At 36.6% G+C, this 13,205-nt stretch overlaps 1 protein-coding gene across 4 annotated transcripts; it reads left to right on the top strand.

The window, feature by feature from the left end:
* The first annotated feature begins 905 nt into the window (after positions 1-905).
* On the top strand, positions 906-12,992 carry anp32e (acidic (leucine-rich) nuclear phosphoprotein 32 family, member E). Of its 4 annotated transcripts, none has more exons than XM_081612321.1 (7): positions 906-1,106; positions 3,824-3,973; positions 5,334-5,456; positions 5,546-5,708; positions 6,505-6,596; positions 8,130-8,169; positions 9,246-9,283. In XM_081612321.1, exons 1-7 carry the CDS (start codon positions 1,053-1,055, stop codon positions 9,266-9,268), a joined length of 645 nt encoding a protein of 214 aa, XP_081468447.1. In that variant the 5' UTR covers positions 906-1,052; the 3' UTR covers positions 9,269-9,283. The 4 variants fall into 4 exon arrangements, with proteins under 4 accessions (XP_081468447.1, XP_081468446.1, XP_008420480.1 ...); XM_081612320.1 differs by having other exon boundaries at positions 6,505-6,632; XM_008422258.3 differs by lacking the exon at positions 9,246-9,283 and adding an exon at positions 9,414-12,992 and having other exon boundaries at positions 907-1,106.
* The last annotated feature ends 213 nt before the right edge of the window (positions 12,993-13,205 follow it).

The following is a 13,205-nucleotide window of genomic DNA, read 5'->3' as shown; positions in this document are numbered from 1 at the left end:
TTTGAAGTAGAAACAGTCCCACAGCATCACAGATCCTCTACCATACCTAACAGTGATTTTCAACATATTTACCAATTATTTTAACCCACAGCCACTTTAATTTTTATGCCAGAAATCCAATTATTATGGTATTTGAGAAAAGTCCCATATCAAAATCTATGTTTGTTTGTGATGAAGGGACAGAAAAGGCTTCTTTTTTTACCATTAATCCCAAACAATACTTTGGTAAGTAAAGGTTTTCTAATAGACTGATCCTGAGAGGTTACTACAGCATGCCTATAAGTTTTTTTTTGGTTTTGTTTTTTTTAAACTTCCTTACCACCATTGTCTCTGTGAGTGGTGGTAAGATAAAAATAGGTTCTCATCCAGCCTAGTGGCCAGTTGTCATGTCACATTTATAATACAGGGAAAAAGAAAGTCATGGATTACTAGGAGTTACTCTTATAAGTATCTATGAACTGATCAATTTAAAAAAAAAAAGGTATGTTAGAGGAAAAACCTCCATATACATCAATTATAATGGGATTGTTTGTGGCACCAACTATTGAGCTACTCAGTAATGTGATAAAATATTTTCTTTTAAAAATATATATTTTGGAGATATTCCTACATATCCAATACATATATATATATTTGTGATAATATATTAATAAAATATATATTTAAAAAACACATTCTGCAAAAATGTTGGTAAAAATTACATTAATATTTTTAATTGATTGATTAGATCAACAACCCCGACAAATTTAAAAATGTCACCCGCATCCAATACTACAACTCCTACGCCTTTTAAGCCATCCAGATAGAGGATTATTATACCGATGATCGTGATTGACGTCTCTGTCGACCAATCAGAAGAGAGGAAAACAGGGACGGCCAACCCCGTTCTTTCGGTGGGCGGGGGTGTAGTGGAGGGGGCAGGGCGCAAGTTATCATGGAGGATCAGTAGGCAACTTGCGGCCAACAGAGAAGGGCAGCTACCCGTCTGATCCCCGGGACTTTTCTCAACTGCTCAGCGCTCGGTTCTAAACAACCACACGTCACAGTTAAACATGGATATGAAGAAGAGGATTACTTTAGAGCTGCGGAACCGAAGCCCAGCAGAGGTAAGCGACTTAGACAGTAAGAATGTGGTAATTGTTGTCCGTGATGCGCGTCCGGAGCCCGGACCTTGCTTCTCGCCTTTCAGCACTTACTTACTCCCTTTATTGAGTACGAGCGGGCTAATCGCATGCTAAACTATATTTATCGACGCGCTGACAGTATGAGTTAGAGCCCAGCTCGTTATAGTTGTTTGAGGTATATGTGGAGCATCTTACGGGGTTGCTCGGTCGTACCGCCCCCCTGCTCTCCGACAAAATTCCGTCTCTCACTCCGGCTCAACGGTCGATACACGCTGCTAATTCCTTCAACTTGTTCGGCTTTAACTTTTTTCATCGTATCTGCTCCTCGGGGAAACTCTTCTTTAAAATAATAATATTTGTGTTCAATCTGTTTTTCCTGGAGTACGGTGTGGGTAAACAACAACTCATCTGATGTCCGTTATAGACTCGCTCGTCCTTTATGAGCGGACATTTTTAAGTCGCCGCAGCTTTAAACTTCGACGACATTGTCTTACAGCTGACTTTCTTTCAACAGGTCCGGTCACGCCACGCAATGTCCACTTTAATTCACAGTCAAATTATTGTGTTTTCGTGTCTTTTCTTTTCTTTCTTTTTTTTTTTTTGCGGTGGTTTCGGTTCGACCCAGCTCGCTGGCGCGCAAAGGTCGGTCACAGGCTGCGCGGCGGAACGGTAACGCGTTACCGACCTGCCGCTACTGAAAGCGGATTAGCTTTCGTGTCGAGCGGAATTTTCGACGACGACGGCGAAAATGTCGACTCGGTGACCTACAGAAACTGGTTAAAACAAGGCGGCGTTACACCGCGGTAACGTGGCCACCAGGTAACCGGGGGGGTTCGGCGACGGAATAAGGACGACGTAACGGAACAAGATGGCGTTACACCTGAGCCGTTAGAGTACAAGAAATTAGATTACTGTGTGTTCACGTAGCTCTCGAGGATCTACGTGAAAGCTGTGAGCGCAGATACTGGTGTGCCCGTTTGTGTCCACTGCTCCCATAAACCGGTTCTTTAAAGCTGCATGCCTGTGTGTGTGTGTGTGTGTGTGTGTGTGTGTGTGTGTGTGTGTGTATTATATAACCAGCAGCTCAGGTTAAATAATACTCCAAGTTAATTTACTTGAACAGATGAAACGCTGCGGTCATGTTTTATAAATTGGGGGAAGCCGGCAGATGGTTAATGCAGAGAAACCTCCACCTCCTCCTCCTCTTCCTGCAGCACTCTGCATGCAGATTACAGTGGGTTAAACCCTGCACACTCACAGCGCAGATGATGATGGAGCTGCAGGCTGATGCTCTGCTCAGGCTCTTACGTTATATAAGGCTTGGAAGACCAAAGGATTCTGGGAAATAAAACCAGCTACTAGTCAGAGTAAAACCAGTAGTCTCACCAATACAACAGGAACTACACTGTTATTTATTTACATAAAACACAGGTTTAGTTAAAGCTGCAATGTGTAGCTTTCATATATATATATATATATATATATATATATATATATATATATATATATATATATATTTACATATTTGTTAAAACTATCACCATGTCATGAGAGTATAATATGAGACAGATAATCTATGAACAGATCGATCTCCTCCACATCCTCCCTGAGCTGCTAATACCATCTGAAGAAATGCACCACTCCCAACCAAAAACAACCAGTCAGAGCCAGGAGGAGGGTCTTAGCGCTGTCAATCAATCTCATGTACTACTTAGTGTGCTAAAGGGGGAGAAACAACTTCCCATTACTGGAAAAATATTAATCTGCTGTCACTGGTGGCCATGCTAACTGGCCTGAGCATTCACTACATAGGAGGAGCAGCAACACAGAGTGATTGACAGCGCTAAGACCCGCCTCCTGGCTATGATTGGTTGTTTCTAGTTGGCACTGGGACAAGGCTAGATTTTTCACAAATTATCTCTCATATTATGCAACCATAACATAGAGACAGTTTCAACAAATATGTAAAAAATACTTCTTTAAAAAATTTACATACTGCAACTTTAATAGAGACCCAGATATTTAAACTCGTCCAACTCTATAGGCTCTCCTCTTCCTCCTCCTCTTCCTCCCTGCTCATTACAAAGTCATCTGCAAACATCATAATCCAGTGGAGGCTGACCTCATCTGTCAACCTTTCCATTACCATTACAATGTCTTAAAAAATAAACATTTAATGTACAGAAACTATATTGAGATACATTAATAACGACAACAATATTGTTGTTTTTAATAGTTATTAGCTTAGCATATTTATATACATATATATATATATGATATGTTTTATTATTAAATACGTATTACTAGTCAAAGACTCAAATAGGTCAGTTTAGATGTAAATGCAGAATAAATAAATTCATTTATAAATATAAATAAAACTTATTTATTTGTAAAAATGTAAGGCCCGTGCCTTTTTTATTGTTTTGTTTGTTTTCTGATCAATTAATTTTTAATTAATTAATTATTGTTTAATTTTGTCATGAATAAACATGAAGCAGATTAGTGTAACAGTTTCTAAATTAACTGACAAATTAATGTGAATTAATGATCATTATTTATGCTGTTTTTGCTCAATCTAAAGCAAATTGTACAAAAACATTCTGATCCGTTTGCAGTCATATAATGTTGGATGTTTCAGTTTCTGCTGTGTTTGGTGAACACAGAAGTATTGATTTCTAATCAATGGGTTTATCTTTCAGATTGTGGAGTTGGTTGTGGACAACAGTCGATCTGCTGATGGCGAGGTCGAAGGTCTGACGGATGAGTTCACAGAGCTGGAGTTCCTCAGCGTGGTCAACGTCGGTCTGAGCTCACTGGCGAAGCTGCCTTCACTGCCCAAACTACGGAAGGTAAGCCCACCTCACCTGTCACCTGAACCACAAACATTTACACTCTGACTTTGAGATCTAAGTTTAAACTTCAGAGATTTAAATTCAAATGTTTTTTTCAGAGAATCAATATGCTAAAAAAGAAATGCAGAATTAATTTAAATAGTTCAGAAATGTCTAATGGCGGCGGAGGGGGAACGAAGCGTTTTGTTTGTTTTTGTATTGAATAATACATGTAGTTTACCTGTTAGTCCACCAGGTGTCGCCATTGTGCTGGTCTCAAACCCAAAACTAAAGATCGCAGCAATAAGTAGTTTCTCTTGTTTCACTGGTAATATAAATAAAAACATAATTTGAGCAAAGATAAATACTTTTTATGGTTTTTCTTTAGTTTCAGCTATTTATCCAACTTTCTCAAGAAAGATTTAAAGGAATATGTGGCTGTTTTCAAGCTTATTCTTCCATAATTTGGTTTTCCTATTAGATCCAAGTGCTGCCACTAAATACATAAATCACTATAACTTTTAATATACTTTTAAATGCTTAGGAGTCCATATGCTACTGGGTCATATTCACATAGCATTGTTAGCTTTGGTGTTGCACAGGGTTCTGGATTTGGACCACTGCTGCTCTCTTCAGGCAAAGCTCTTATTTTTACACTGATTTATCCATAAGTAAAAATTACTGCCAGTTGGGGTACAAAGTTTTTTGGGGGGTTTTAATGAATCCAAATATGATGTTTGTAAAGTTAATACAAAAGTAAAAGTAGTTGAAATAATTAAAAACGGGACTATTAAAAGTGTAGTTTATCACTTTTAATAGTTTTTGAAGAATTAATAAAGAAAATATTTGATGGTTATATGGGTAAATAAGTTAAAATTATGTTGTATTTTATTTGGTTTTCATTTTTTTTCTTTCCTTTTCTGTTTAGTGGTTTTATATATATAAGACATTATATGTTTTGGGTTTTTTATATATTGTAATGCTTTATTAAGGGGTTTGTTAATTTAATGAGGGCAGGCATAAATATAAACCTTGTACCTTTTTAAGGTACAACGAGGAAATTAGTTGATGACTGAATAAAAAATTCAATCCTTTATGCTTTGACAGAACTGCAAGGAGCCCAAGATATTTAAAAAACAACCTTTTTTATCATTTGAAGCATTAGGAAATAACTTTGAAGCATTAGGAAATCAGTACTTAACTCTGAATTACTGAAGATAAAATAAACTCATCCAGACTGGTCTGCTGTTGTAATATTTTAGTTAAAACTGTGATTTTCAGCTATAAAACTCAGTTTCTGAATGTAGGCTCAAGCAGGAATGTCTACATGAAGTTATTTTTGTTCTCCTGAATATTAAACCAGTCATTTTCCTCTCAGTTGGAGCTGAGTGACAACAACTTATCGGGGTCTCTGGAGACTCTAGCACAGAAATGTCCCAACCTGACCTACCTCAACCTGAGCGGGAACAAGATTAAAGAGCTCAGCACGTTGGAGGCGCTGGTCAGTTACCTCGTTTAGTTTGCTTCGTTTTAGTTTGTCATTATTATTATTATTAGGAGAGTCTGACTTTGTGACGTTTCCTGCTGCAGCAAAACCTGAAGAGCCTGCAGAGTCTGGACCTGTTTAACTGTGAGATCACCTCCCTGGAGGACTACAGGGAGAGCGTGTTCGAGCTGCTGCCTCAGGTGACTTACCTGGACGGCTTCGACCAGGAGGACAACGAGGCGCCGGACTCTGAGGCCGACGACGAAGGTGAGAGGATGACCTCCGCCCGATCCCGGTTTAATGGACCGAAACGACTCAGCACCACGGAAGAGGGCGACGGCCACCAGAGCAGAAAATAATGTTTAAAAATTCTTACTTTAATCTCAGAACTCTGACTTTTTTCACAGAATTCTTATGTTTTCCCTGAATTTTGTCTTTATTTCACAATTTTTACAGAATCCTGATTTTTAATCACAAAATTTTAATTTCTTTCTCAGAATTTTGACTTTAAACTTAGAATTGTTACTTTTTGTTAGTATTTTGACTTTAAACAGAATTTTGGCTTTTTTTTTTTTTTTTTTACAGAATTTAGATTTTTCTCAAAATTGTGGCTTTTTTTCAGAATTCTGACTTTTACCTCAGAATTTTAACTTTTTTTGGTCGTGATTTTGACTAAGAATTTTGACTTTTTTACAGAATTTTGAATATTCTGAAAATTTTTCCTTTTTCCTAGAATTTTAGCTTTAATCTCTTAAAACTCAAAATACAAAACAAAGTGTGGAAAAAGGGCTGGTTTGCAAATCCTACAGCAAGGAAGAAACTAATATGTGATAATTTTTCATATACCAACGACATAATTGAAGAGTGTTTGGTTACTTGTTTGAATTTAGACGAAGGTTGACAGAGTTAGAATGAGTTTAGAGGATTTTTTTCTGAATCCTGATAAAAATGTCAGATTTAGTTTTGGTTCCATAATCCTCTTCCGTACTCCGTACTGTCCTGCCCTTCGTGGGAACGTTTCTGTCTGCTTGTGAAAACGTTCGGTGTCGGTCTCTACTTACAGACGAGGACGGCGAGGACCGGGCGGGGCCGACCGGCGACTACGGGGAGGAGGATGACGAAGAGGAGGATGAGGATGGCTCAGAGGGAAGAGAGGTGGGGCTGAGCTTTCAGGTGAACCAGGCCAACCAGGTGGGCAACTCGCCTCTGAAACCTCAGGACTCATAGCAGCCTCCTCCTTCCATCCCTCCCATCCCATCACGCAGTAGAGAACAGAGTCCTGCATCAGAGCTGCTGCTGGTTCTGTTAGACCCGGTCCAGTTAGATGGACTCTCCTCAGGCATAGTGTTGTTGTGGACCAAGTTCAGCACCAGAACAACCACCACTGACGGTACACGCTGCAGAAACACAAAACTGTTTTTGATCTAGTTTCTAGTTCAGACATCTTATTGCGCTTTAAATAAAATAAAACTAAATTACAAGAAACTTTTCAGCAAAATCTATGAGCTTGTTTTAAGTCAGTAATAAGTTCTAGTTCCACTGGAAGATTATTTCACTTTTAATATGAGAAAAATGTCTTGGTTCACTCTGAGCGATAAATCAATTTGATCAATTGGTCAAAGAGTTAATGTTTGGAAAATAGGGATTTTTTTTCACCAATCGACTCCTTCGGTTCCGTAGTTCAGAGTGATGTCAGCGGCGGCCATTTTGTTTTAAAGTTTAAACTACTTTGACTTTATCGTGAAAATAAAGTCATACTATTGCAAAAATACCGTTTTAGGGCAAGAGAGTCGAAATAATGAGAGAATTGAGCGTTAATATTATCAGAATAAACTCAAAATTTTAGGAGAATGAAGACATAATTTTATGAGAACTCCAACACAAAAGTTAAAAAAATAAATTGTAATGAGGAATGTTGAGAATTGTGTGAAGTTACACTTTGGAGTAAATTTTACAAATAAGGAAATTCTTCACTTTTTACATAATCAAATTATTATCAGTGGCAGGACAACAATTGACAAACCACACGGACTGATCTGGTCATGCCAGATTGAGATGACTATCAGAGCTTTTCTCATTAAAACAACTTTATTCTGGTAAAACTGAATCTTCATTCTGCTAATATTATTGTTTTATTCTCATAATCAAACAAAAACTTTGATCTGGCCCTAATTGTTTGCCTTCCAGCTCACAGAAGGGATGGCTGAAACAAAATCCACTTTTTAAAAGTTGATTAAAATCAGATCAGAGATGAAAAAATCTGAGATTTTACTTGTAAGCCACATTGCCTTAGTCTTCTTATTTCAATCTACCAGTGAAACTAGTATATTTTAAATCAATATTAAGAAATTATTGACTTAAAACAAGCTCCTATTTCTTGCTGAAAAGTTGCTTGTAAGTTAGTTTAGTCTTATTTGAAGTGTATTGACATTTGCACCAGAATAGAGACCATACGTACTTGGTAATGTTTTGTGTTTTTGCAGTGCGTTTTAAAGCTGTTTTCAACTCTGGAAGCTTCAGATCCAGTCAGAGTTGGTCCGATGGTTGTTGACGCGGTCTCCATGTTGTCCTGACGGATAGACAAAGAGCCTCATTAGTGTCGTCCAATCAGAAACATCTAACGGTTTTCACGTTTTTAACTTCAAAGTTTTAAATTTTTCTCTTTTTTGCGTCTGCTCTTCGTTTCAGGAAGATTACGAGGATGAGGATGACTATGCAGAGGAGGAAGGTGAGGATGCTGCAGCTGGTTGAAACTTTTACTATTTTTACTATAATTGTAAGTGATTGAGACAAAGTGGAAGGAAAGTGATCAATTGTTTTCAGTTTTCTTTTTCAAAAACTGAAACTTCTTCATTCTTCTTCATGAAAAAGCTCAACTGAGTCAGACTAAACAGAGAGTTTTCATGTTTTTTCCACAATCTAAACTAGAGCTGCAACTAATAATTATTTTAGTTATCAATTAATCAGTTATTCTGGCAATTAATCAATTAGACAGATAAAAAAAATGGCTCATTCTGCAGCTTTTTTATTTAAGCTTTTCTAAAACATTATTAGAAATGCATTAAGACAGGCAAATAAAAAAATATTTCAATTCCTTTTTAAATAATGAAACATTTTATTGCCTAAAATGCAATAGCATAGCTTCCTTTAGTGAATTTGAACCAGGTGAACATAAAAAATGCCATCTGAGGAGTTCTGGGTCAAACATTTACAGTCAAAATGTTTTTTGTATATCTTAAATGTAATATATATATATATATATATATATATATATATATATATATATATATATATATATATATATATATATATATATATTGTTCATTTATATAATTAGTGCTCTGAAAATGTTCTTTAAGCAAATGGCTTTCTTTGACTCTCTATACTTCCGTTAATTATTAATCAGTTATTAAATTAGTTTATGATTATTTCAGTAATTGATTAATCATTATTAATTCAATTAATCGTTTCTGTCCTGATGTGGGGCCCCATCTTTTTGCTATTTTACCCAGTAAAGGTTTATTTATTAATTTAAATGTAAAATGTATATTTCTTTGCTCTGTTTTGGCTTAATTGTTCTGGCTTTAACTGTATTGTTCTTTCAGAAAATGACTTCAGTTGAGTCTGTATGCTCCAGTTAACGATTAATTGATTACCAAATTAGCGGATGATTATTTAAATAGTTGATTAATCACGGTTAAACCGATTAATCGTTTCAGTCCTATTCGTAATGTGACAAAACATAATGAAGTCTTAGTGGTGTGGATACTTTTTAAGGCTCTGTGTGTCCTCCCGTCTCTGCAGAGGAGCAGCAGGGCATCAACTAAATAAGTTGATGATTATTTAAATAACCGATTAATCAAAATTAAACCGATTAATCGTTTCAGCCCTATTCGTAATGTGACAAAACATGATTAAGTCTTAGTGGTGTGGAAACTTTTTAAGGCTCTGTGTGTCCTCCTATCTCTGCAGAGGAGCAGCAGGGCGCTCAGGGACAGAAGAGGAAGAGAGACGTAGACGATGAAGGCGAGGATGACGACGACGACGAGGACAACTAGTCGTCCGTTCGGCCGTCGTCTGCGTGTCGTCCCGCCCCGTCTGGACCCAACCTCCACCAAGCAGCAGCCGCGGCGCTGCGACCCGAGATAGTTGGTTTCAGTTTGTTAGAGAGTCACTCGTTTTTTAGATGAAATTATATTTAAAGAGAAAGAGATTTGATGTGAACTTTACCTGTTGGCTCCAGCTGAAGACTCCACACGTTTCCCTTTAACAAAAAAAAAAAAGAAAAGAAAACCTGCTTCAGGGTCAAACCCAGTGTTCGCCCACAACCAGAACCCCCTGACCCGAATGCTGGCCAGCTGACGTTCTGCTTTCCTCAGGCTGCTGCAGCTCCTGCCAATGTCAATCTCCAAGCACAGAGACCCGCTAAACACGCCTCTCGCAAATCTTCAGGGAAAACCTTTTAAACCGAGAGCCGATCACTCCCAAATTCAGATAATACGAGAGATTTCTGTCCACATCCGTAACTCCAGGTTGTTTTATTACAGAGAGCTGCTCAAAAAATCGCTACACGGGCTTTAAAAAAACCCTCTGAAAACAGAAACCCAGCTTGAATCCTACAAGTATTTCTACTAAAATAATCTTACATTATCTTACCAAGTACTTTTAGTCGAGTTTCTAGTTTAAATATCTTGCTACACTTAAAATAAGACAAAAATAACTTATAAGCAACTTTTCAACAAAATAAGTACTAATTCCACTGGCACTGCGGGTTACCTAGCAACCCCAGCCCGTCGCCTAGCAACCAAGTTCTAGTTCCTGGCAGATTATTTCACTTTTAACAGGACATTTAATTCAGTTCAATTCAAAGATACTTTATGGATCCCAAAGGGAAATTAAATGTTTTTCATTTACATTTTTTAATTTTTCCCATATTTCAAGTGAAATAATCTAAAACCTGAACTTTTTCACCGATATTAAGGAAATATGTTCTTAAAACAAGCTCATATTTCTTGATGAAAAGTTACTTGTAAGTTAGTTTTATGATATTTCAAATGCACTAGAAACTAGACCTAATGTACAGGAACTAATTGCTGCTTTCTATTGGAATAATTTAGTATTTTAATAAAAATACTCTATATATCTGTCTGTCTGATTGGAAGCTATGAATTACTGGTTTATTTTCAAACCTCTAAATCATGAGTGTCCAAACTTTTTATCACATCAAAATTAATCACAGGCCAAATATAATTTTAAAAAGCTAAAATCACCAAAAATGTGATTTTTTTTTAAAACCTACTCGACAATAAAGTAAACACCATCTAATTTAATTAAACAAATAAAGTAATCAGATTTTTTTTTATAGGAACAGGAAGCAGATTAAATTGTTTTTGTATGTTTTCGTCATTTTTAAAACTTATTAATTCATTTGGTAGGGACAATGCACATTAATTAACATTTTCCGTAAACTTTGCCAGAATTATCCTTCATCCATCATCCTGCTAAAAACAAAGGTTATATAAACAATGTTAAAAAGACTCAACGACACACATTTTGTCAATAAATGAAATCAGTAAGTACAAGACAATTACAACACAATTATTACAAATTATAAGAAATAATCCAAATGAAATTAATGCAAGTAAATTAATGAAAGGCATCATTAGCTAATTATTTTAGGCTCGACTGAATAAAACAGAAAATATTTTGTCCTCAGTGATAAAAACGGGATCTAGGTCAGTCTTCATTTGAAAACACTTGCTGTCAGGTGAACTTTAGAGCATCAGTGAATGAGCAGATGTGGTTCTGGTTACCATGACAACACTTTGTGTTGCAGTTAACAGTTTTTGAGTAGATTTTCATTCAAAAGCCGTAGGTTTGTCCCAATTCATTTAATTCATTCTTTAATTGTGGTTGGGGTTGGGCCGCAAAAAATCAATTCCAGGGGCCGCAAATGGCCCCCGGACCCCACTTTGAACTCCCTTACTCTAGATTATGTCTAAATCTTTGCAATTCTCCTGTTTCAAATGATCCTGCAGTGACAAAACCTACAGTAAATCTTTTAAAAACAAATTTAAGAGCTCATTGGTGCCGCAGCTGGTTCCCCGTCAGAACCTGGGAGCCCATCAGGGAAGCCATGTTTGTCAGGGCAGAGCCGCGTAGATCCAGCCATGTCCGCTCCTCTCCAGGTAGTGATAGGAAGACCTGCCGCTCCTCAGGTCCACACAAGCAGACCCTGTCGTTCAGTGTGTGTTTGACTTGTACGTCGTTTTTTGTGATAGGGTGGAAGGAAATCTTAGATTTGTGGGTTTTCTTTGATTTGAGTGTTTTATTGTTTTCTTAATGTGTTTTTTTCTTCTTCTTGGTTTATGTTGTTTTGAATCAGCAGCTGTTAATATTTTTAAAGCGAGCGGCTCGTTGTTTCTTTTTTTAACTGTCAGATCACCATGATGTCACAGCTCAGGCTCCGCCCACTTCTGGCTCTCATGCTCAGATTTTAACATCCTTGACTCCTTTCCTTGCCTCCTCAGGCTCTCTTTGTTGTAATCAGAAGGGGGCGCTGTGGAGCAACAAAGTGTCAAACCAACATAATTACAACTACAAGTCTGAAAAAAATATATTTCCAGTTTTTATTTCCTATTTAATCTTTTAAAAGTTCCTTCCTTATGTCATTCACTTTCTCCCTCCTTGTTTTATTCTTCTATTTCTTATTTCCTTCCTTTTTTGCATCCTTTAATCCTTTTGTTTCTATTTTTCTCTTTTGGTTCGTGCTTCTCTTTCTTCCTTTGATTCACTGTTTTCTTCCATCTCTTCTTGCGTTTTTCATTTCTTTTCTTCTCTTACATCCTTCCTTATCCCCTTCCTTTCATCCTTTTTCCTCTCTTTTATCCTTTCTTTACATCTTACACTTATTTTGCCCTTCCTTCTTTTCTCGTTTCCTTTCCTGCATTTAATAGTTTAGTTTCTTTGTTTAGATGTTTTCCTCTCCTGTTCTTTAGTCTTCTTCCTTTTTCCTACTTTTCCTTGGTCACTTATATCCTTCTTTCTCTCTGCTCTCTGTCCTTCTTTTGTCTCTACACTGTAAAAACACAAAATCTCACCAAGTATTTTTAGTCTCATTTCTTAAAAAGTTCATATTTCCTGCTGAAAAATTGCATATAAATATTTTTTTTCTTATTTCAAGCGTACTAATATATCTGCATTAGAAACGCTAATATTTTCTGGTTTTGCAGTGTAGTTTTTCCTTCTTTCTTTTCTCTTTTTCCTGCAGATTTTGAATTTTAATCCTTACCTCAGTTATAAACATCTGGAGTAAACACAAGGTGATTTCTTGATTCTGAAACTGGGAGCTAAGCTAATTTAAGGAGAAGTGGAGGAAGTGGAGGAAGCCTGAATTAACAAAGGGAGACATCTTTGTTTTTTAGAGCTGTCATTTTAAACCAACTTAGGCTCAACCTGCTGTTTGACTTTCTGTCTGTCTGTCATTTTGTTATTTTTATGATCTCTGACAGATCAGCATTAACAGTGTTCATTAAAATCTATTTATTATGACTTCGGTTTGCTGCTGGGTTTGTTTGCCTCCTCTTTTATTATTCAGTTTTAATTCCCTTAAATGAGGAATCTGTCCTTTCTGTCAGGAAGCAACAGAAAGGAGACAATCTGTTGGACATGTTGAGGTAAAAACAAGTTTTAAGTAAATATCTTCTTAATATTTATTAATTCTAAAATAATATTTATATAAAAAGCTTCACCAGCAGATTATTT

This window comes from Poecilia reticulata, chromosome 11 (genome assembly GCF_904066995.2).
Source record: "Poecilia reticulata chromosome 11, P_reticulata-male-v2, whole genome shotgun sequence".
Classification (NCBI taxonomy): Eukaryota; Metazoa; Chordata; class Actinopteri; order Cyprinodontiformes; family Poeciliidae; genus Poecilia; species Poecilia reticulata.
This window is presented reverse-complemented; position numbering and strand designations above follow the sequence as displayed.

Coding starts and splice junctions, on each gene's coding strand:
- anp32e (XM_008422257.3), top strand. CDS start 1,053: ATGGATATGAAGAAGAGGATTACTTTAGAGCTGCGGAACCGAAGCCCA. Junction 5,457..5,545: donor TCAGCACGTTGGAGGCGCTG/GTCAGTTACCTC, acceptor TTCCTGCTGCAG/CAAAACCTGAAGAGCCTGCA. Junction 5,709..6,504: donor CTCTGAGGCCGACGACGAAG/GTGAGAGGATGA, acceptor CTCTACTTACAG/ACGAGGACGGCGAGGACCGG.